Genomic DNA, 22,997 nt, shown 5'->3' on the forward strand with positions numbered 1-22,997 from the left:
GCAAGTGGCCTCGGCTGACCCCTTAAGTGATTGATCTCTACCAAGTGAATGTAGTAATTGTACAAGAGGCGGCAGGCATCCTGTATTAGCAAGTCCGCCATCCGGCTCTGTCAACATGGTTTTTTTTCATATTCTCTCAATTTCTCGAACAGCTGCTTTGCCATATAAAACCGATATGTCCCGAGACCTGAAACGATATCCCTCAGTAACAAGGTTCCTTGAAAACAGTGCATGGATCCACCAAGATGCCGTTTCTCCGTCTTCGAGAGGTCAATTAGAAGCACTTCACTGTATAGGATCACATTGATTTACATATGAAATAACTCTCCGCTTCTTTCGCACGACTACTCTCATTATGCCGAACATGTATCAAGTCTTGTGTGTATTTGGCTTAACCTTTCCCTAGCAAGGACGACCTGACTATGAACATGTTCATATGATACCCCACGCAAGTCAATGGGACCACCATGTTGACTAAGAAATTTGCCTGATGATAATAGGGCCATAGTAGGCACACAGCCATCATGGGCTCAAACGTTGACATGTTTATAGCATAATGTTCAGTCTCACTGGGGTAAGCCAAGAACACCTCCGCACGGATGAGCCGAACTGTTTTCTCCACAGATGTTGATCATCATTACCTTCGCTCTGAGCCTCTGACCGCTAAAGCTCGTACATAGCTATAAATTAGAATTCTGTTCAGTAGGCTAGGCTATCACTCGGTGACATCAGTGGACACTATTCTCCGTCCTCCTCCTTCATGCGGTGTGGTACCTTGTTTGGAAGCGCTGTTAGCTATCCTACAGTAGTCACCGGGTTTGGCTCTAGAGCATCATAAAGATGATCTGAGAAGATGATGCTGTATTTCAAGATTAATAATTTATAGAACGACTTGGTAATTTCAAATTTTGAGTATGGAGATTGCTAGGTAATAACACGGAAATTGCGACGATTATGAAGGAATGACTGATTCCCCGGGGACCCACCGTCGATCACGGAGGGGAGACCGTTGTAAATGAAGTGCCGAGTTCGTCAGTTGACTACCACTGTCATATGCTCACACAGCAAAATGATATTCGGTCATCGGAAGATAGCATATCGCAGGGAATATCTAACGACGCATAATCGAAGTACCTCCTGACTGCTAGAAGATAACGTGTGCCCCCTGGTACCAAGAGTTTCCTACAGTATCGCGTCTCAAAGCAAAGGTCTATGCCAAGAAACACCATCCTTATGTCTCAGATGATCTAGATCTGAAGATGACGAGTCACAGATATGAAAAGATGGATACTATCCTAGTATTTGGCTTATGGGTATAAAAGGTAAAAATGAATTCCAAATCATAACAAAATACATCCAAACACATCGAAGCCGTCCAACTCTTGAACCCGACTCACAATCAATCAGAATCAACCCCATATACACAATGCCAATTAGACAAATATGAACAACTCGACAAGGAAATAACAAGTACTACAAGTACAAGTCAGGCTCTCCCAACAGTCCCTCTATCAACCCCTCACCCCACCCTTCACCCTCAATGCAAATTCAGCTCAAAATGCAAAGTCCAAAATTTACAACAACATAGCCACACCAGCAACAGCAGCCAACAGACCCCCAGAAACGCGGTTCACAACACCAGCGTTAGTAGTAGGCACAGCCGCAGCAGAGGTGCTGGAAGCAGAGGTGCTAGAAGCGCTAGTCGAGGTGGACTGGGAAGTAGTCGAGACGGCAGAGCTAGAGCTAGCGCTGGTAGAGCTGGCAGTGGTCATAGTAGTCGGGGTGGAGTGGGTGGAAGTAGAAGTCTTGGTGGTGGTGGAAGTAGTCGAGACAGTGGTGGTCGAGGTAGAAGAAGTGCTGGTGCTGGTGCTGGTGCTGGAAGCAGAAGTAGAAGTGGCCACGGCGGCGGCGCCGGTAACGGTGAAACGGGGAGAGAAGTTGTAGTTGGAGGTATCTTGGTCGTCGATGATTTCGATGGTGTAGTCCGGCTCGTAGGGGAGGTTGGAGGGAACGGACCAGGTGAAGCTGCCGTCGTTGGCGATGCCGGCTGGGAGAATGTTAGTTATGTCATAAGTAGTCTTTTGGAGGGATTTGGTTGTGGGAATGGAGATTGTGATAGGGTGGTTAGGGTGAAATTGGGTTATGATTGTGATTGGGATTAATCCGGGTACATCCGGTGGGTAGGCGCATGTTCGCATAGAAGCTATTCTGTACGTTGATGCAACTACCAGCGCGGATGCACATGGGATATACTGTGATATGATGTCTATGCAATTGGATACTCACAAGCAATGACAGTGCCGGTGTTAGCAGTAGAAACCTCGCCAGACTGCAGGCGCAGAGTAACAGTGCTACCGCTATCAGCGTTCCAGGTCAAGGTAGTAGCCTTGCCGACAGTGAAGCTGTAACCACCAGCGGGGTTGCTGAAGGCATTAGCCTTGCTGTTAGCCGAGACAACGGCGGCGAAGAGCGCAGCAGCGAGAGTGACGAAGGTAGTGCGCATGTTGGCGATGTGTTTAAACAAGTTTGTTCAAAAGGTATATGAATTAATGGTAGAAGAAAAGGGGAAGGCAATTAAGACAATATAAGAGTTTGAAAGAAGTAAATAAAGCACGAGGCTATGTTACTCAAAGTTGCCGATCAAAAGGAGTGAATGCGGTCGAAAGTGATCAGGGCGAGAGAGAGGCTGAGAGTAAAAAGTGAAAGAGAGCGAGAGAGAGCGGATATGAAAGCCGAGAAAGCAAAAGAGGCGCGAGCGAAGGCGAGGGGAAAAACAGTCAACCATATATTTTGGCTGGAGACGAGCCCCAAGGCCCTAAGGGACTGGCTAACTATTTTCAGCCATCGGCCTATCAAGCTAGATCATGGATCATAATGAACTAACCATGTCCGGAGTTGACCTGTACAAGAAATACCCGCCCGAGAATTCGAATGGCTTAGAGAAAGTTCATTTTTACCCGTAAAATACTGTAAGAACACTGTATCTGGCCTGTGCTCCATGGGCCACGACGCCCAAACTAGGAAAGCACCGGCTACGCTAAAATCCCGTCCTAAGTTCGTCGCTAAGACTTGTTCAGTCAAATATGGGGCCTTGGAAAATGATTAAAATCAAATAGTCAAATCGCGTGGCGGCGCAATCATTCCAGGACGGTGATGATTGGTCCAGATGAGGCGTGATGGGGTGGGGGCAGAGAAGAGCGCCATCGTGGACTTGGGATTTGGGAATTGGGTTTGGCCTGGGTTACTGGGGCCAATGGGGGCTGGACCCCCGGAAATTGGATAGAGAAAGAGGGCAAAAAGGGCAGAGGAAAGGGAAAGGGTAGGGAAAAGTAGGAATTCATTATTGGGCACTGGAAGTTGAATCACGGCCTGATATTGAACAGTACTGTATTGTAGAGACTGGAAGTGAGTAACTCGTGGCGATTCCCTCGTGCTTTCTCCCTGACAGGTGCAGAATCCCTTCCTCACCCCCCTGTCCACTTAGCATGCCTCGCTTCGAATGTCACCTACACATCACTAACATAACTAACATCTGTACGGAGTACCTAGTCATGCAGTCTGCTTGTGGGCAGGGTACTCGCCCTCGGCTAGCCTGTTAGCCTGTAGCCTCGTAGGTGGGCGCTCAGGGAGGAACTTCGGGATAATCGTGTGGAGAGGCGCAGCGGTTGAACCATTCCTATTCCAGCGTAACAGCAGGGTTATTTTTGTATTATGTTTTTATGGCTTGCTCGCCCCTCGGCCTGGGTGACTGCATTTGATTTTGGAGGTTGGAAAAACCAAAAAAAACCTTTATTGATATTTATGGATGAGAGGTCAGCTTTTATTATCGTGATCATGGGAAGATTAAAACATTGGTTCTAAGGCTGAAGAAACCAAAGTTGAGGATAAGCTTGCGGCTCTGCTTGGAGGATTTTTTTCAGGTTCTCGGTCCTCGGGGCTAGTTTCACCTTAGTTTTGTCCACGTAGGTGTCGGAGGGAGATGATGATTTCGTCATCTTACTGCACTGTAGAAGTGTTAAATGACCTGTGGGCGCGTGCTGAATCTTATACTTCTTGATTAAATCCGGGATGGACGGGCTGAAATGAGGATGCGCGTGGCCAAGTCAAACTTTTTTTAATCACAACACAGTGAGAGTCTACCCCTTTCCCAGCCAAGTGAAGGCCAAGGGCATTCATGATTCTGGGCATTCTTGGGGTGTTTTGTTTAGGAGGTAAAGATGACAGGTGTAGATACGGTGTCCAGAATACTGCCTGGACGTAATGCGCCGTACTTTTTAACCTGATAGCTCAATGCCACCACGGAGATTACTCCCTCATCTTCTAGAACACCAATCACAAGCCAAAAAAGAAGCCAAGTCCAGTAGAAACCAAAACTCCCCCCCGATGTTCATTCATATGTATTATTCATTCGCTGGTCCAAAACCACTAGGCAGGGATATCCGATTGCGGGGCAGTGTTCGCAAGCACACTCGCTTCAACGTCCACTCCAACATTCACGCCGGCATTAACATTATCATCGATATTGGCATCGGCATTGGCATTGACAACAGTAGTGGCACTTGCACTGGCCTCCAGACTTGTTGCCGGCTCGGCTAAATGGCCATTCTGCCCGAGCCAGGAAATGACTTCCATTGCCCGACGGTCTTCGTCATCTTTTTGCCGGTCCAGCAGCTATGGTTCCAAAAGTAATTAGCCCCGTCATCTATACTTTGGGTCCTCAAATGCTTGATATAGAATAGACAGGGGGTGTAATGAAGGATCATCACACCACCACACCTTCAAATCAAGTAAACATGGAAAATAGACAAAAAACTTACAGCTTGAAGTAATCCCTTTCGTCCCTTCTTCTCCTTCTCTGCTGGTTTCGTTTTGGGTCCCTTCTCGCTGACTTCATGCGAGAACTTGCACCGGTCGCCCCGGTTGCATCGCCCAGTGCGCGCAAAGTGTCGACATGGGGCTTTTTTGCCTTCGCGGAGTGGCGCCGGCACGCGCTCGGGACCCTGTCGCCGTGAGCTTACTTCCTCTGGCGCAGAGTCATTGCCATCATCACGATCGGAATCCGAATCCGCATTGGAACCCGAGTCTAAGTCTGAGTCGGAGCCTGAACCACTCGATGAAGTCCAGTCGCTCATGTCTGAGCCATCGGGGTCTAAATCCGAATTGGGATCGACGACATTGGTTGCGACGTTGATTGCTGCCGTGGGATCTGAAGCTGAGACGGGAACTGGAACAGATGTTGAAGTCTCACCTGATGATGATTCAGGTGCTTTGGGGAATTCCAAATCTGTAGTTTCGGCGCCCCCTGTTCCAGCGCCCGCAGATGGTACAGCTGGCAGCTCAGTAGTAGGCACTTCGTTCCGCTCTTGAGCGGACTCTTTATCCTTCAAACCTTGAGCTTGCCTCTGCAGCGCCTCCACCTTCAGCCTTGCAGCTTCAGCCTCTGCCTCAGCTTTGGCGAGATTGCGCCTGATCTTCTCGGCCTTGCGTTGCGCCTTCAGCGCGGCATCAAGTGCCGGGTCTGACTTTGCAGAAGCATCCCCGGCAGGTCTTGGTGGAGAAGCCTGCTGCTTGGACTTGTGCTTTTCCTTTTCCTTCCCGCGCTCTTTTTGTTTCTCAAGTCGGGCCGCGTCACGGGCAGTCTTGGCTTCCTCGGCAGCCTTTTTCTTCTCGTCGATGCGAGCTTGTGTGGGGAACTTCTTCTTGCGCTCCGCAATCCAGGCTGCAATGTCGGACTGCGACTGCAACGTTGCCGTTTGTCCTCGGTAGGAGAACTGAAGTGGTGCAGCGGCATCAGAGCTTGTTTGCGCAAGCTTGATCTCCTCGTCCACATCCTCTTCCTCCTCGCTTGACTCGTGGTCATCAGTCTTCGGCGTCAGTCCCAGTTGGTTGTGTTTTCTCTTGCGTTTCTTCGCCGGTTTTCTCGTGACATCTGCTGCCGGTGGGGGTTTCGAGGGGAGAGGGTTGCCGAAGCTGGGGACAGCTGGTGGTGCTGGTGTTCGCGGTACTGTTGATTGCGGCTTGTTGAAGGCAGATGTATGATCACGCTTGTTGCTATTATGGTGTCGTGGTTTGGATGCATGGTTGCCGTGAGCATGAGACGACCAGCCTCCTCGCCCGTGTGGTGCTGGTGGACCACCCCATGGTGCCCCCATCATCATCGGATTGTTTGACGGCGCACCATGCTGTGGTGGAGGCACATTGGGAGGGTATGTTGGCGTAGATTGTGTAGGGTAAGGTGCCAAGTGCGTCATGTTGGCAGTGGGCCCATTGTTGTACCCAGGGACCCTTGGATAAGCAGCCGAGCCTGCGAGCTGTGGGTAGGACTGAGAAGGTTGATAGGAGGGTGGTGTTTGAGGGTGCTGGAAATTCGCCTGCGAGTGAGGATATGGCGGGGGAGGTGTCGGAGTCGGAGGCATGTACGACGTTGTCGATACGGGTTGTGGTTGAGCTGGGTATCCATAGTTCCCTGCTGCGTAGTTATAACCTGGTGGATTTGAATATTGCGGTCGGTTATTGTCCGAGGAGTAATGACCTCCTCCTCCTCCTCCTCGACCTCGATTCCCTTGGCCGCGACCACGACCTCGTCCGCCAGATCCTCGGGCATTCCAGTGTTGACTAGAGTGCGCAGAAGGGTAGGCGGACGGTTGTTGTGTAGTGGACGGTGGCGGGGGAGGTGGAGGAGGGAACGAGAACCCCTGTGAACTCATGATGGCCGTGCCTCTGTGAGGTCCCAGCGCTAGGGAGACCTTTTACACCATCGTGGAGCAAAGCTGCGGCGCGAAAGTTTCGGCGGAGCTCGACTTTCTGACAGCTCCGCAGATCACGTGCACCCCATCCGGATCATTCTTGAGTGGCAGGTTTTTGATTTCATGAAGATTGATGACCGTCTGGCCCCGAGCAGGGATACAAATTCGGAGATTTTGTCTTGTGCTGTATAGTCTTGGGAGTTGATATACTGAACTACTGGCTGGCCATCATGTTCATCCTGGTACGTTGGTGGTGCTCAGACGCGATATCTTTTTTTTTACTGACTCCCGCAGACTACGATCTCCGATCTGATTCAGATCGCACCCGAGGACTTTTCCAAGCTCAGTGCAGTTGCAATTGAGGATAATATCAATGAGAAATATGCCAACAAGGTATGTCTTTCGCCAGGGGCTCATAGATGACCCACGAGCCTTGGGCATGCCAAGATCGCTGACACTGTCCTAGGTGATCCAAAAAATCGGCCTCTGTGTCAGCTTCTATGACCTCCTCGAGTCCTCAGATGGCCTGATCGGTCATGGAACTGGGCTGGTCAATGTAAACGGTAAGCCAAAACTACTATCTACACCTCTCTAAACATGGCTAATCATGAACCAGTGAAATTTCGCATGATCGTCTTCCGGCCCTTCAAGGGCGAGATCATGCTGGGCAAGATCTCCAGCAGTACCGACAAGGGTATCAAGAGTATGTATCTGGTAGAGAGTTCCGTCAACTCTTCCGTATATTGACCCTCATTCAGTCAGCGTCGAGTTTTTCAACGATATCCTCATCCCACCGTCGATGCTGATGGACGGCGCTACATTGTGAGTTTCACTGTCACAGCCCGTCTTGTCCCTCCATTATATCACCGTTTCTTTACTAACTAAGATGGTGGTAGTGATCACGCGGACCAAGTATGGACCTGGGATAACGACGGCACCATGTTCTATCTGGACGTGGGCGAGATTGTCCGCTTCCGCGTGGAGACGGAAGAGTGGCATGATCAGATCCCCAATGCGCCAGATCTCGGCGAAGAGCTTCCTACTGACCGGAAGCCTGCATATTCCATCTTCGTACGTCGTTCTTTTTCCTCGAGGCTGTAGCCAAAGCGCCTGAATGACTCCAGCTGACTTGTTTGCTATCCAGGGCTCGATGCAGATCCACGGTCTGGGACCTATCACTTGGTGGTAAAGTGTTTCTTTGGACGAAATCAGATTAGATGATTCGTCTTAGGTTAGAATCTTGGATGGCGCTTTGGTGGAGCAGTGTAAATTTCCTTCGTCAGATCAGATACCCATGCAGACCTGGTACTTAGCAGACTGGGCGCAAAAATATTATTTCATTAGATATTGTTCACGCAGTGTGTCAGTTCCAGACTATGCTAGGATGTATGTAGGAGTCCTAGTTGTAAGTAAACAAAGTACCTTCTCAACACTGCTTTAATGTACTTCTGTTCGGGGCATGCAGTGCTGATCTCGGCGAGAGTAAAGTACGATTCTCGTCTTCTTGTCCGGAGTAACCAGTAGACATCATTTCTTTGTGCAACACACCGCTAGTTAACTTGCATCCACTAGTAACACAGTCATCTCGTAAATCTCCCCTTCCGACGGTGTCCGACTGCTTTATCTAGACATACTATCCCCCCTCCATATTACCCCTCTTCCACCCGTGCTTGATAATCCACAATTCAATGACAATCACGTCTTTCACTCCGATCACTCCGATCAGTCGGCATGTTCAGAGTTTTCTCCGACTCGATTAATGCGGCTACGTCCGGCAATAGTGGAGCCGCCAGCGTCTCTGAGCCACTCACGTCTTGACGATCGATCGCCGTAAGCTCCAACCCAGCTGCAGGCAACGTAAAAGAAATCCCAGATGGCCGTTCCATAGTTCACGGGGCCTGAAATTTTGAATTTTTTTTTTTCACTTGGAAGAAGTAAAACAGGAAAAAATTGAGAATTTTCCGTTGGTCAGGAGGATAATCATAATAACAAAGCAATTCTTCTTTCTTCCAGTCAGCTTCAGAATTCTTCTTCTTTGCTGCTTTCTAATCAAATCGCCGCATCTGTTCGCCTCTTCCCAAACCCGGTGATCTCATCTTATCGTTGCGCAATCACCTCATAAAGCTTCTTTCTTTCGAGGAACTATATAACCAAGGGTTCAAGCTTGTCTTGCTGTTCTACATCTTGCATTGCATTTCATTATACATCACAATGGGCTCTACTGAGAACGGTCACTCTACTCACCGGTTTGGCACCCTTGCGGTTCACGCCGGTGCTCCTCACGACCCCGCCACCGGCGCTGTCATTGAGTCGGTATGTCCGCGGACAAGCAAAGAAATTCAATTAGGAAGTGGAATTGGCATTGACTGAATCCCCCGACTAGATCTCCCTTTCTACCACCTTCGCCCAGACCAGCGTTGGCAACCCCGTCGGCCTGTACGAGTACACTCGTAGCGCCAACCCCAACCGGTTCGTCTCCCCCTTGCTCCCCATCAACCACTGACACACGTCCCAATCTAACACTCTCTTCCAGTGACAACTTCGAGCAAGCCGTCGCTGCCCTTGAGCACGCCAAGTATGCCCTCGCCTTCTCCTCCGGCTCCGCAGCCACCGCCAACATCCTCCAATCCCTCGCCGCCGGCTCGCACGTCGTCTCCGTCTCCGACGTCTACGGCGGCACCCACCGCTACTTCACCAAGGTCGCAGCCGCCCATGGCGTGCACGTCACCTTCACCCCGACCATCGAGCTGCACATCGAGGACCTGATCCGCCCCAACGAGACCAAGCTCATCTGGATCGAGACCCCCTCCAACCCCACCCTCGGCCTGGTCGACATCGCGGCCGTCGTCGACATCGCCCGCCGCCACGGCATCCTCGTCGTCGTCGACAACACCTTCATGTCCCCCTACGTGCAGAACCCGCTCGACCACGGCGCCGACATCGTCGTCCACTCCGTCACTAAGTATATCAACGGCCACTCCGACGTCTGCATGGGTGTCGCCGCTTTCAACTCCGAAGCCCTCAAGGAGCGTCTCTCTTTCCTCCAGAATGCCATCGGCGCCGTCCCTTCGCCCTTCGACTGCTGGCTCGCCCACCGTGGTCTGAAGACCCTGCACCTGCGCGCCCGCGAGGCGACCACCAATGCTACCGCTGTGGCTCTCGCCCTTGAGGCTTCTCCTCACGTCATCTCCGTTAACTACCCCGGTATCGACTCCCACCCGCACCGCAAGATTGCCCTCAAGCAGCACCGCAATGGTATGGGTGGTGGTATGCTGAGCTTCCGTATTAAGGGTGGCCAGACTGCTGCCCACAACTTCTGCAAGTATACCAAGGTCTTCACACTGGCTGAGTCTTTGGGTGGTGTTGAGTCCCTCTGCGAGGTCCCCTCTAGCATGACTCACGCTGGTATCCCCAAGGACCAGCGTGAGGCTGCCGGTGTCTTTGATGACCTTGTCCGCGTCAGCTGTGGTGTCGAAGATGTCGAGGATCTGACTGCTGATGTGCTCCAGGCTTTGGAGTTGGCGATTGCCTCGAACTAAAGCGCATAAAATGTGCGGTTATAGTCGGGTTAATGGCTGGACGCTTGCATTTTCTTTTTACGAAACTAGATAATAGACGATTTCCCTTTTTTTGCTCTGCTAGTTTTGGATTGATCATTTGGATTGATCATTTGGATTGATTGATCGGCTGGCTAGAAGTTTATTTTTTTATCAAAAACTTGCATTGTTTCTGCATATCCTCATACAGAGGACAAAATATCATACTGCATTTTTCCTTCTCTTCCAATAATATCCAATCTTCACTCACAGACCAGAAAGCATACCATAACCCTCAAGAAACCATTTCCCTACGAACATGAAAACGAAGCTAGCAACCGAGTATCAAACAATCAACGCACCAAAAGTCTTCTCGGGACCAAATATCAAACAAGGATTAGCAAGATCAGACCAAGGAGAATGAGGCCCATCAAGAATTCTATCCCAGGCGGTAACTCTTGCGGTAAGTCTGAGCTTCTGCTTGTGATTCCCAGGCTCGTTGGTGTCGACGGATCGGGGGATGTATTATGGTCTTCCGCTCCCGCTGGTGTGTTGGTCTTGTTTTTGGCCCTTTTGTGCCTTGCCCTTCCCTTCTGGCATTCGCACTGGCATGACTTGGGGGTACTGGGGCTAGGCTTGACTTTGATGCTGGTCAGGTTATCGTCGGATACCTTGGAAATTTTCCCACAGTCACAGATGAGTTCGAGGCTGCTCGTGTCATGCTTTCGGTCATCGCAGTCGCGCTTCTCAGCCTGAGCATTGACAGTTATAGCGGGAGTGTCGTGACCATCTCCCTTCAGAACAGGAACCCTCGCCCCAAAAATCCTATTCCTCTCCCAAGACTCCGCACAGATACTTTCATCGAGACTCTGCTTCTGCCTCCGAAAAAGATCTCCATATCCAGAGATTTCCCTCAGATAATCAAGACGTTTCTGCAACATGTTGTTTCGGGTTACCAGCTCTTTCTTTTCAGCTGATATTTCAGAAATCGTCGCCTTGAGCACTCTATAGTTTGCGTTTAGACTGGCGTTGATTCTGACCATTTCGTCGTTGCGGAGTTCCAGGTCTCGCTTTTTGGCGGCCAGGGTGGATAGGGACTTTTCGTAGCTTGTGCAGATGGAGGCCCATTGCTCGTTGCAGGAGTCTGTATCTGCGTCTGGGAAGTCGATTTCTGTCATTTTGGAAATGGAGTTTGAAGTCGTCGATGGAGTAGGAACTCGGGGGTCTTTGCTGGGATATGAATTTGAATGTTGATCACCGAGTAGGGGAGTGGGTAGGTGAATCATGTGTATGGTTTTCGATTTGGGGTGTTTGGGCGCTGAGCGTAGAGTGAAGTGAAGAGTTGAAGTAAAAAATGACTGGAAAGTATGACGGTGAGCTTGACGAGTACGGAATGAAAGGTTGAGGATGTTCGTCCACGGATCTATGCGATGTACTTTCCCCAGACTGGACGTCCGAGGTAGAATAAATATATCTGAGCGTCATCATGAGCGAGCGAAGACCTTTATACCACGTGTAAAGATTATTTGAATAAAATCAATCAATCTTCTCATCCTTAATCAGCATAGATTTTTATAGCTGACAGCGCAAATTTTTGTTACGCAAGCAAGTCTGAAAAGCGAGGAACAATCTTAAATAGACCATTCTGGAAGGAACTGTCTAAGGAATAGGAAGGGAAAAAAATGGAAGAGAGGCAAGGCCTAAATAGGCCGAAGCAATGAATCCTGGCGCTGGGCCTGGAACTTTCCATCAGTGTAATCCCAATGGGGTTTGCCTCAGGATGGAATCTCTATCTCTATCAATTTCAATTCATTGAAACAATGGCTAAACTGGTTTAAATTAGCTAGTTATCGCTATTAGAAGATTAAGCCATAGTTCCTCGAGTTGACAAGTTCTTGTCTAAAATCCACCAAGGGTGAAGAGCAACTTAATAGTGGAAGAGGAGCGTCTTGGGAAACCCATCCTCAGTGATTATCTACAACTCCAGCAGGCCCCTCAAATTTTCCATAGGCCCCGGCCCTAGCAACACCGGGAGCGCTTGGCTGTCCACTAAGTCCTTGTTGACTACGCACTGCCAGATCCGTATCTTGCAGTAACTTGGAGTTGATATCCTCGTGAGTCTCTTTCATTTCACGTACGACGTCATCGATATCACCCAGGAGTTTGGCAATCCTGGCCTTAATCTCGATGACTATGGTATCGTTTTTGCAAAGCCTTTTCTTAAAGCTGTCCGGCAGCCCCTGCTCCTTGTGCGATGACGCAGACCTATCTTTCCCAGAGCAGCTGTTTGCATGATGTCGGCCAGACTGATCTTTGTCGTTGTCGTTTTCGTTCTCGGGATTAATGAATTCGAAGCAACTCTCAAATTCCGAGATAGTGTCTTCCGTTTCATAGCTGGGAAGGGGAACGTCGCGGCTGTGTTGAGCATTCAGTTCCAAGGCAGCGACCCTATCTTGGAGTGACTCGCACTTTCGCTCTAGGAAAGTGACTTTGTCGGACATGTTGCGCCAAGTCACGGATCGGTATTGGATGCGAGGACCAGTGGCTTGCTTCATGTCTCTTTGAGAGCGGGTGCATTTTAGTTGCTGGTTGCTTTTGTAGCCTTCTGCCGCATGTTGGTCTACCGCGTGATGAACTCCCGCGTGTGTAATTGCGTCATGTGGAACTGCGTCATGTTGAACTCCCGAGTGGTGAACTTCCGTGTGGTGAACTGGCATCTGCTGGACTGCTGAATGTTGAATAACCTTAGGTTGGAGGGTCTTCTTGAGCTCGGAATCCATGATCGCGGTATGGTTTTGGGACAGACGCTATAAGAGACTGAGCGGGAATCCTAGAGAGGGAGGAGAAAGAAAAAGCTGGAGGGTAAGGCGTAAGAATGAGCCTTTCTATAAATGATTGTTCCAATCTAGGTCTAGTTGATGGCGGTTGTCCATGGATCTAGGATCCAAGAAATTGTAAGTACTTCGGACCCAAAGAAGCGGTTCGGGGATCTTGATTGGGACTCGAGCATCAAACTATCATTGAACATATCTTAATCGAGCAGAGTAATAATCGATTCGAAAAATCTTGAGATCTGTATTATTCGACTCCACATCATAGCTGACAGTAACCCTTCAATCTACTTTGTACTATCCAACTCCTGTCGAGCTTTGTCCAACCACTGCGCCATCCGCTCTAGCAAACCAGACCAAATCTCCCTTTCTGTCGCTTCTGCCTCTGGCACCAACAGTTCTAATGTATACTGCCCATCTCCGAGAGGCAAAACATTCAGCCGCGCAGGCTCTGGGGGCTCCGCACGATCCAGCGCAATTGGTATCAGAGGAATGTCGTTGCTTTCGGTGTGGGATGACTCCTTGATGTTTTGGAAGTAAATGACAGAGCCAAATGATCTGACATGTGATGGCCAGTCGGTGCATCGTTTTGCGATTTCCGACAACCCCACCGTTTCATAATCAATGGAGTTGTTGAGTTGGGACTGAAGTGATTCGATGATATCATGCACCCTTGAACCCGTGGTTGAAGGAAGTGTCATCCTCACGGGGGTGATATTCAAACAGGGGCCAATGACATTCTCGACGTCTATATCGGACGATGCCAGCGTGCGTCCCGAGACACCGCGGCCGAAGACAATGTCGTCTTTGCCAGTTGTTTGAGCGAGGGCGATGCCCCACGCTGCTGTAAAGATGGTTGCGACCGTTAACTCTTTTGAAGAATGTGAGAAGTGAACAATCTTGCGCAGCACAGTGCGCTTTCCTGGCTTCAACACTGTCTCATGATCACCGATAACCGAAAGGGGGATCGGAGCGCCCTGGAGCAATTCACGCCAATGATTGAACATAGAGGGAGATGCTGGGATTCGAACGAATGGTGAAAAGTCAGACACAGGCGGCAACGATTGATCATGGTATAATGCGCTGAGACACTCTGCCATTCGAGGAAGACTGATTGCATCGTAGAGAGCGTGAGAAATTCCCATCACCAGTCGAGTCTCCTCACGGTTCTTTGACAGTAGGATAAAGAAGGTCACGAAGGGCGAGCCGGGAGAAATGGCCTTCCTAAGGTCATCGATGCACACTTCTTCGCATGCCTGGTCCATTGATATGTCCAGAACGCGCTGTATGGCAACGTTGGGTTCCAAACTGCGCAAGATGACCTGGATGAACTCTCCATCGTCGCCATGAGGCAAGAAAACGGCCCTGAGGATCTCCAGTGACGAAACAAGCTCTTTGCAAACATCACCCAGTTTTCCAGCAGCAGATTCATCGTTGAAAGACATGGCAAAGTAATTCCACTCTGTGCGTGGTTTCTGGAAAGTACAGTGAACGGCATAGCGCTGGAACTCTGTGACGGGGAGAATCTCTGCTATCATATCTTCCGAGACTCCCAAATTCCTCGCAACATCGCCGACTTCAGGGAGCGGTCTCATTGCCGAACCAGTGGCATTGACATGCCCATTGGAAGTGGAAAGGCCTTTCGCAGCCGAAAGAGCTATTTTGTCTGCCATTTGTTCGAGAACTGGGTATTTAAATATGAGGGAGACTGAAAGAGGCAGACCACTCGCCCGAGCAGCCCCAACAAGTCGGATAGCAGTGATAGAATCCCCTCCAAGTTCGAGGAAGCTATCCTGTCGGCCGATAACTTTAGTTGATATACTGAGCACATCTGACCAGAGTTTCCTGAGACTCTTTTCATGTTCTGTCTTGGGCTCTTCCACTGGTCTCTTCTGGTTGATGGTATCGAAGTGGATGCGTGTCCCGATTTCACGCAGCTTCTTGCGGTCAATCTTGCCTGCTGATGACAGAGGAAGTTGCTGAAGCACTCTGAAAGCGGCGGGTATCATGTAGACAGGCAGAATCTGCATCAACTTCCGAGTCAGGTCGTTGGCCGTCGCTGCAGACAGAGGGACCGGCTCTTCCAAAGAAAGATTCTTGTGGCTGTCGGATGGCTCAGTGGGCGAGAGGAAGGCGACCAATCGCTGGGACTTTCGAGCTGAGTCTTGCAAGCTTGGTATCTCCACAACTTCAGCTGCAACCGTGTATGAGAGAGCAGGGAGAAGATTGCGAACGTGGTACTCGACTTCTTCGAGTTCCACGCGCTGTCCACGAAGTTTCACTTGCGTGTCGATGCGGCCAACATAGGTCAGTCTACCCTCGTTGTCGGACCTCACTAAATCACCCGTCCGATAGAATCGACTATGTGCGCGAGAAACAAGACCTTCCTTTTCTCCATGTCCAAGCCACACAGGAGCTGAAATGAACGCAGCAGCCGTTTTGTCCGGATTGTTAATATATCCTCGTCCAACCAGTGGACCCTCGAGGACCAACTCGCCAACTGCCCCGATAGGTACCAGTCTGTCTGGTTGAAGGCAGCTAACGACCCAAGCATTCAATCCTCGTGGCGGGCCAATATTGACACTGGTCGTGAACTCCTTTCTATAACAGGCAACGGTACTGGATACCGTGCATTCGGATGGACCATATGAGTTGCGGATCTCCACATCAGGTCCCCATCGAGTAACATCGTCCATTTGAACAGCTTCACCACCAAGAACAATCTTTTTGATCATGGGAAGAGACTTTGGATCAAGCGTTCGGGCCAAAGAAGGCGTAATGTCAAGATAGTTGACGCGCAAGTCATGAATAGCGCCGACGATATTATTGCGGCGTTGGTCATCGGATGGAACGCAAAGACAGCCACCCGCGTAGAACGTGTGAAGGAATTCGTACCAAACCATGTCAAAGCTGTACGATGATAGGTCCAGCACACGTGTTGTCTTGTCAAATCCAATGTATGGGTCAACGTAAGTCATGGCGCTGCAGGCATTAGCATGTGTGATGACAGCTCCCTTGGGTGTTCCGGTACTGCCAGAAGTGAATGTCACGTAGAGAGCATTGTCAGGAGAGAGAATTGGAATCCAAGAATCGTCCTTCGCAAGATCAGGACCCATAATACTCTGTAACAGGCGTTCGTTGACGACATGCACGGCAGCTCCTGACAACTGCTCGGCAATAGTTTTGGTCGATTCTGATGCCAGAACCAGCCGCGGGCTGAGCTGTGAAGTAATGGAACGGAGACGGTCCACAACTTGTGACGGATCCATCGTGACGACAACACCTCCAGCTATGATGACGGCCAGCATTGCCACAGGTGTCCAGACACTTTTCGCACAGCAAATGGGGACTGATACCTCAGGACCGATGCCTTGGTCAACAACGAGCCAATAGGCCAAGAGGCGGGCTTGATCATAGAATTGACTGTACGTCAGCTCTCCATCCCAAGCACAAATTGCCGGAGCGTCTGGATGGGCTTTAACACGCTCTGCAAGCAAGTGATCCATCCGACGATCGATACTCGGCGGGACTGTGGCATTCCAGGATGAAATTTTCTGTCTGTCGAAGTGCGACAGTAGATTGAGCCGTGACAGTGACCGTTCATTCATTGGCTCATCAAGTTTGCAGATTTCTTGAAGAATGTGCTCGAGCTGTACCAGCATTTGTTCTGCTTGAATGGAGTCGACGACATGCTCGTCGAAGCTCAAATGAACTGAGACACCTCCCGATGAAGGTGACGATGGATCATCCAGCACACATTCCAAGACGAGAGCGTATGTCCCTCCCTTCAAATCATCATCACCAAGTTGCAACCGGAGAATGGTATTTTCATCCGCGCCAACATCCTCTGGAGGTTGAATGACGAGCAAAGACTGGAACTGGCAAGCTTGCTGGGCAACCGAATTGAGTCGCTGAATTCGGCCGATACCGTAATGCTCGAATGGAATCATGTCGGTTGCATCTGACTGTATGTCTTGAAGTAGGGTTTGGAGTTTCGCTGAGCTCCAGTCTATTTTCACGCGAATGGGGACTGTGGCAATAGTTGGACCGGCGATGCGCTCGACACCAGCTAAAGGTGCTTGTCTACCCATGACCGTTGATCCAAAGACAACGTCACTAGAGTTGGAGAATTGAGAGACCAAGATTGCCCAGCTTGCTTTCAATGTGGTTGCCGGAGTGAAGTCCTTGGGCCATGCGATGGAGTCGAGCCTCCGCTTTCGAACACCTGTGGTTGTTGGCCGATATTTGGGATTTGGCAAAACAGGATATTGCGGAACATTGCAGTCTGCCAAGTACTTTTCCCAAAATTGCTGACAGCTGTCTGCATCGACGTTCTTTCCCAGGTATTGGATGAACTGGTTGTACGGGAGCAAGTTTTGTACAAGATTTTCTCCGCGGTAGATAGATTCAACAGCCTTCATAACCAGTGAAGCAGACCAACGATCGTAGATAGCATGGTGGATAGTCATGACCAGAGTTTTCTCTTCAGTGGCAGTGCCAGATTCTCCTGTCACGACGCCAGATGGGGATTTCACCAATGCAAACCAGAGTAGGTGCTCTCCGAGACCGACGGGAAGTTGCTGCACCTCTTCGAGAGTATCATACTCTAGCCAGACAGGAGTCGTTTTTGTCACGACCTGTAGCAGCCCTTGCCCTGCAAACTCCACAATGCGTGTGCGGAGGATTGGGTTGGCAGCGATCACCTCGAACCATGCTGCTTTCAACCGTGCGGTATCAACATGAGCTGGAAGATGAATGTAGCCCTGGGAGACAAACTCTCCAGCACGGCGCGCAGTATGCACCAACATCATGTCCTGAATTGGCGAGCACGGGTAGGCGTCTTGGATTTCGTCTGGCTCAAGGTTGCAGGCTTTTGCAAGTGCTTCTTTGGTCACGTTCTTGTCAAGCAGTGAAAATGGTTCAACGGTATCCGAGAGCGACGACTGCATTCCTGCCAGTGGCTCCAGTGCCTTGACTGCCATATCTGCCAGACGAGGGGTACGCAAAACTTTAGCCACTGACAGGGAATACCCCTCTTCTCGGGCAGCTGCAACAAGTTGCATCGCTCTCAAAGAGTCGCCACCTAAGGCCAAGAACGAAGTGTTCCTGTTGATTTGAGACCTTTCCACTCCCAGTGTGGTAGCCCACAGGCCGTGCAAGAGGGTTTCAAGTTGTGTTCTTGGAGGATCATTGTTGCTTGGCCGTGCCGATATCAAGGTAGAGCGATTCACTATTTGATTCACAGGTGTCTGAAGTGCGATACGATGGAGTTCCTCGTGGTCAGTATCCCCTGATCCCAATCCCAGCTTTGGTAGTTTGGAAAGAAGAAGAAAATGGGATGGAGTCATGTGCGATGGCAGTTTTTCACCCAGCAATTCGATCAGGTTGGCGAGGGCTGTGCTGGATTGAGATGAACTAGTTTCACTTTGCGCCAGACAGACAAAGGCCACCAGCTGCTTCGAGAGACTTGGAAGCTCGACAACATCAACCGCGGCATCTGATATCTGCTCCGGTAGAGAATCTCTGATGCACGATTCAATTTCAATCATTTGTGAGCCCTGACCCTGCTGACTGAAGCTGATAATATCGGCGTGCTCCTCATCTGTCAAGATGCCCATTTCTCGCAGCTTTAGGGGACTCTCTGACTCGGTGATGAGAGACCTCACGACGTTCTCCATATCGCTCAGCATTTGCTGAACCTGATTCTTCCCAAGAATCGTCTCGTCAAAGCTTGCACGGAGGTGGAATCCATCGCGAGCTAGTCCGCAATCAACCATGATGGCGTATGTATTGAAGGCTTGGATGTCATCTCGACCGTCACCAAGATCAAACAATGCCTTTTCCGTCGATCGAACCTCTGACTGAGATACTGGCTGAACAACCAGGAAGGTCTGGAACTGACAGGCGCGCTGCATGTCGTAACCCAGTTTGCGAATGCGCTTGATGCCATGATGCACGAATGGGATCATCTCAGCGGCTTGGTCCTGCATGCGCTGGAGAATTTCTAGCGCGCTCTGTCCATCCCAGTCTACCACGACTCGCATGGGCACAGTCGCAATGGTAGGCCCTCCGACACGCTCAATTCCAGCCAACGGGATTTGCCGACCCAGAAGTGTTGCTCCAAAGACTACCTCGCTAGCACAGGAATGCTTGGACAATACCATTCCCCAGGCTGTCTGCACGATGGTATTTGCAGTAATTCCCGTGGCCTTGGCCCATTCAATTCCAGATACAACATGGTCTTGCAAAGCGGTTGCATTTGGTCTGTAGTTTGGCACCGGGAGAGCAGGGAAGGGACGCAGATGTATATCCTTCAAATATCGGGTCCAGAACCTCGAGGCCACGTTCTGGTCTGAAGTGTGCAGATGTTGGATGAAGTTACGATACGGGAGCATTCTGTCGTCCGATGCCTTGGAGTCTTCAGAAGCATTATACTCTCGAGCGATGTCTTTGCCCAGCAGATCCATGGACCAACCATCATAGACGGCATGATGCATCGTCAAGACTGCCTGAAGGCGTGATGTTTGCTGTTTCTGCGGGTTGGCTTTTCCAATAATACCGAGTCGCATCAACGGCTCACCTAGTCCCATTCCATTTCCTCGTTCCGCTTTCAGGCACTCATCAAGGTCAGAGTACTCGGTCCACGGTACCTGGCCACTGAAGATGACCTGGGAGAACACATGATCATAATCGACCGTGATATCCCCTAAAGCCATCTTTGTATCCACAATGCGAGTGCGAATTATTGGAGCCTCGCGTGTGACATTTTCCCAGGCTCGTTGGAATCGAGATAGATCAACTCCGGGAGGTAATGGGAAGACGGTTTGGGTGACAAAGTCCTCCGGATTACGAGCGCCCAGAATAACCATCTCCTCTTGGATAGATGAGCATGGGAACACATCTTCAATCTCAAACGCCTCACACTTGCAGATCTTGGAGATCTTCTTGCGCGTCAGTTCGATCAACTTCGCATCTGGAGCATCACCGAGCAACATGGAAAATGGAGTTGCTGGTTTCTGTGTTGCATTCGCATCCGGTGAGGCCTTCCCAGTAGCCTCATCCATTACAATCGCCATATCACAAAGACGCGGATGCCGGAAGATGTCTGCGACGTTGATGTTGCTGCATCCTTCTCGGCGCAAGGCAGAGACAAGTCGCATCGCCGCGAGTGAATCACCTCCTCGCGCAAAAAAATTGTCGCTTGGTAGAAGAGGTGCATCATTATTCATTGTCAGCACTTCCGCCCAGAGCCATTGCAGAGTCATTTCAACGGAAGTCATGGGCCGGTCGACGTCTTGCGCTGGCAGTGCCCCAGTTGCTCCTGGTAGAGCGTGCACATTGAGTAGTTGGTCCGGAGCCACCAACGCCATTCGCCGAAGGACCTTGCGATCAGTCTTTCCAGTCGCTGTCATCGGAATCGTGCGCAGTGGGAAATATGCAGAAGGGATCATGAATCGAGGCAACCGGTCTGATACTTTTTCATCCAGCTTTGTGATCAACTGCGCTAGCTGCAATCCTTTATCCTGTCTCAAGTAGATGAAAGCGAGCAGTTGCTTCTGACCCGATGGCCAGTCCACTGCTTCGACGATCGCATCAACTCCTTCTGGGAGACATTGGCCAACATGATATTCGACCTCGCCGATTTCGACGCGCTGTCCGTTGATTTTGATCTGTGTGTCAGCACGGCCAATGAATGAGATTGAACCATCTACATTGTACCTCGCCAAATCTCGCGTACGGAAGATTGGACTTTCTGGGGCTAACGCAATGCCGGGTAAGTAGCCACCAGGTACATCGACCAGAGACTCCTGAGTTTTGCGCTCATCGCCGAAATATCCCTGGCCGATGATAGGGCCATCAATAAGCAATTCACCAACTGCACCAACTGGTGCCAGACGATGGATGTTGTGGACATCAGCAATCCAAAGGTTGGCACCCAGTGAGAACCCGACGCTCTCGGCGTCTTTGATGCAATTGATGTTGCGATTCGCCGCACACATGATTGTGCACTCGGACGGTCCATAGGCGTTGATGACCCGTACTCGACCCGCTGTTTCTAGCCACGGTTCGAGTACGTTGCGGTTGATCTTCTCTCCAGTAAGGATAAGCGTGTGCAGGCGTGGGAGCTTGCTTGGGTCCAGAAGCCGGGATGTAGAAGGAGTGAGCTGCACAAACTCGACATCCATGGACTGGAGGACCGACTGCAGGTTATTAATGCGGTCGTTATCTGATGGGACACACAGACAACCACCAGTCAGGATGGTGTGAAAAGTGTTGCAGACATATGCGTCGAAACTGTACGACGAGGAGTCAAATGTACGCACTCCAGTGTCGAACCCCAGCGCCCGCGCCTGGTGTCCGACCGCGGTACAAAGATTGGCATGCGAGATAGTAACGCCTTTAGGAGTTCCAGTGCTTCCAGATGTAAATACAATATATAATCGGTCTGACGGTGAAATCTGGCCGCAGAAGGCTGGAATCTGGATGGACGCAAGCTTGTCACTGTCTTGAAAAAGGTCCTCATCCACGATGACAGTGCTTTCGACCAAAGACCTGGCCAACTTGGCCGTGTCATGCCGCGCGAGGATTGTGGTTGATTGAATTTGCTGCATTATACTCTTCAAACGACCAAAAGGCTGACGCGGATCCAACATGATGAAAATGCTTCCCGCCTTTGCGACAGCTAAGAGAGTGATGGTCGTCCATACTGTCTTGTCAAAGCAAAGAGGAACAATGCGCCCCGGTCCAGCAATGTCATTCTGAATCAGCCATGCCGCCAATTGAGTTGACCTTTCGTCCAGCTGTTCATAGCTCAGCTCTCCATCCCATGCATGGACAGCGGGATAATGACCTCGTCTCTGGACTTGGTACGCAAAGAGATCGGTGATACGAGAGTTGGTCATTCTAGGTCTAGATCCATTCCATTTCCAGAGGAGCTTCTTATCTTCATCGCAGAGAATGTCGAGGTCGCCAAGTACCTTTTGCTGTTGATGCAGAGCAGGGTCGCAGAGCTGCCGGATGAGATGAGTGAGCTGCAGGCCCATCCGCTCGGCCTGTGCCGCGTCGATGATTGACTCATCGATATGGAATCGCAGAAGCAGTTTCTGGCGAGGAGTTGATGGAAAGCACTCAATGATCAGAACAAGAGAATTCTTGTGGAGGTTCTTTTCGATAGAGGAGGGGTGGTTTCCCTGGGCACAGAATATGACTGGTCAGCATGAAGGTCACGTGTCTATATTTATATATCTGGAAACTGTAAGTGTATTCTTGTCCATACCTCGTACGTTTCCAGCTCTGGATCTCTCAACAAAATTGATGTCCGAAACTCGCAGGCTTCTTTGGCTTCTGGACTACAGGATTGAATTTGATCCAGGCTCATACAGGATTGGACCTCCTGCATTGCCTCTACCCGGGACTGATTTGCCTGCAACCACTGCGCAAGATCAGATTCCCAGCTGACCGGTATTCGTAAAGGAAGGACGTCTTGCAAGTCCGAAACTTCTTCCAAGGAGTTCATAGATATTCCAAACACCACATCATGGGTATTGGCATATTGGGCCAAAAGTAATGCCCAGGCGGCTTGTAACTTGGTGGAGAGCGGATACAGACTATCAGAGCCAGTTTCACACTCAATGTGGTCAATTTCATGATCAATAATCTTTGTGATTGATGATTGATATCCCACCGCGGGGAGCACAGGGTATGAAGAGGTTTCCAAGCCGGCAAACGTCTGTTGCCAGAATTGCTCAGCCATCTTCGGCTGTCAATTGGTTGAAAGGGTTCGTTTGTTTAATTCAAATGATCTTCTACTAGGATTATCTGAGATTTGTAGCAGAAGAACCTTTATACATAAGTACTTGGGGTCTTCTTTGATATTGGGTAGG

General features: G+C 50.1%; 7 protein-coding genes across 7 annotated transcripts; 2 read left to right on the forward strand and 5 right to left on the reverse strand.

The window, feature by feature from the left end:
* Positions 1-1,522: 1,522 nt before the first annotated feature.
* Positions 1,523-2,808, reverse strand: N7473_010908 (GPI anchored serine-threonine rich family protein). The gene is made up of 2 exons (XM_057156847.1): positions 2,287-2,808; positions 1,523-2,047 (listed from the first exon to the last, which is right to left on the reverse strand). The coding sequence occupies exons 1-2, from the start codon at positions 2,501-2,503 to the stop codon at positions 1,575-1,577; spliced, it is 690 nt and encodes a 229-aa protein (XP_057005502.1). The 5' UTR covers positions 2,504-2,808; the 3' UTR covers positions 1,523-1,574.
* Positions 2,809-4,425: 1,617 nt separating this feature from the next.
* N7473_010909 (CCCH zinc finger protein) lies at positions 4,426-6,416 on the reverse strand (the record flags this gene model as incomplete). The annotated part of the gene is made up of 2 exons (XM_057156848.1): positions 4,426-4,671; positions 4,818-6,416. 2 exons carry the CDS (start codon positions 6,414-6,416, stop codon positions 4,426-4,428), a joined length of 1,845 nt encoding a protein of 614 aa, XP_057005503.1.
* A 378-nt stretch (positions 6,417-6,794) lies between these two features.
* On the forward strand, positions 6,795-8,078 carry N7473_010910 (DNA-directed RNA polymerase III subunit RPC25). The gene is made up of 7 exons (XM_057156849.1): positions 6,795-6,988; positions 7,041-7,139; positions 7,213-7,309; positions 7,363-7,449; positions 7,505-7,568; positions 7,643-7,817; positions 7,891-8,078. Exons 1-7 carry the CDS (start codon positions 6,977-6,979, stop codon positions 7,933-7,935), a joined length of 579 nt encoding a protein of 192 aa, XP_057005504.1. The 5' UTR covers positions 6,795-6,976; the 3' UTR covers positions 7,936-8,078.
* Positions 8,079-8,957: 879 nt separating this feature from the next.
* N7473_010911 (cystathionine gamma-lyase CYS3) lies at positions 8,958-10,285 on the forward strand (the record flags this gene model as incomplete). The annotated part of the gene is made up of 3 exons (XM_057156850.1): positions 8,958-9,059; positions 9,130-9,215; positions 9,280-10,285. 3 exons carry the CDS (start codon positions 8,958-8,960, stop codon positions 10,283-10,285), a joined length of 1,194 nt encoding a protein of 397 aa, XP_057005505.1.
* Positions 10,286-10,668: 383 nt separating this feature from the next.
* On the reverse strand, positions 10,669-11,460 carry N7473_010912 (uncharacterized protein; the record flags this gene model as incomplete). Its single annotated transcript, XM_057156851.1, has 1 exon — positions 10,669-11,460. One exon carries the CDS (start codon positions 11,458-11,460, stop codon positions 10,669-10,671), a length of 792 nt encoding a protein of 263 aa, XP_057005506.1.
* A 786-nt stretch (positions 11,461-12,246) lies between these two features.
* Positions 12,247-13,062, reverse strand: N7473_010913 (uncharacterized protein; the record flags this gene model as incomplete). Its single annotated transcript, XM_057156852.1, has 1 exon — positions 12,247-13,062. One exon carries the CDS (start codon positions 13,060-13,062, stop codon positions 12,247-12,249), a length of 816 nt encoding a protein of 271 aa, XP_057005507.1.
* Positions 13,063-13,400: 338 nt separating this feature from the next.
* Positions 13,401-22,867, reverse strand: N7473_010914 (uncharacterized protein; the record flags this gene model as incomplete). The annotated part of the gene is made up of 2 exons (XM_057156853.1): positions 13,401-22,304; positions 22,391-22,867. The coding sequence occupies 2 exons, from the start codon at positions 22,865-22,867 to the stop codon at positions 13,401-13,403; spliced, it is 9,381 nt and encodes a 3,126-aa protein (XP_057005508.1).
* Between the last annotated feature and the right edge of the window lie 130 nt (positions 22,868-22,997).

Source organism: Penicillium subrubescens (assembly GCF_028828155.1).
Source record: "Penicillium subrubescens strain IBT 31985 chromosome Unknown utg000007l_segment0_segment0, whole genome shotgun sequence".
NCBI classification, from domain to species: domain Eukaryota; kingdom Fungi; phylum Ascomycota; class Eurotiomycetes; order Eurotiales; family Aspergillaceae; genus Penicillium; species Penicillium subrubescens.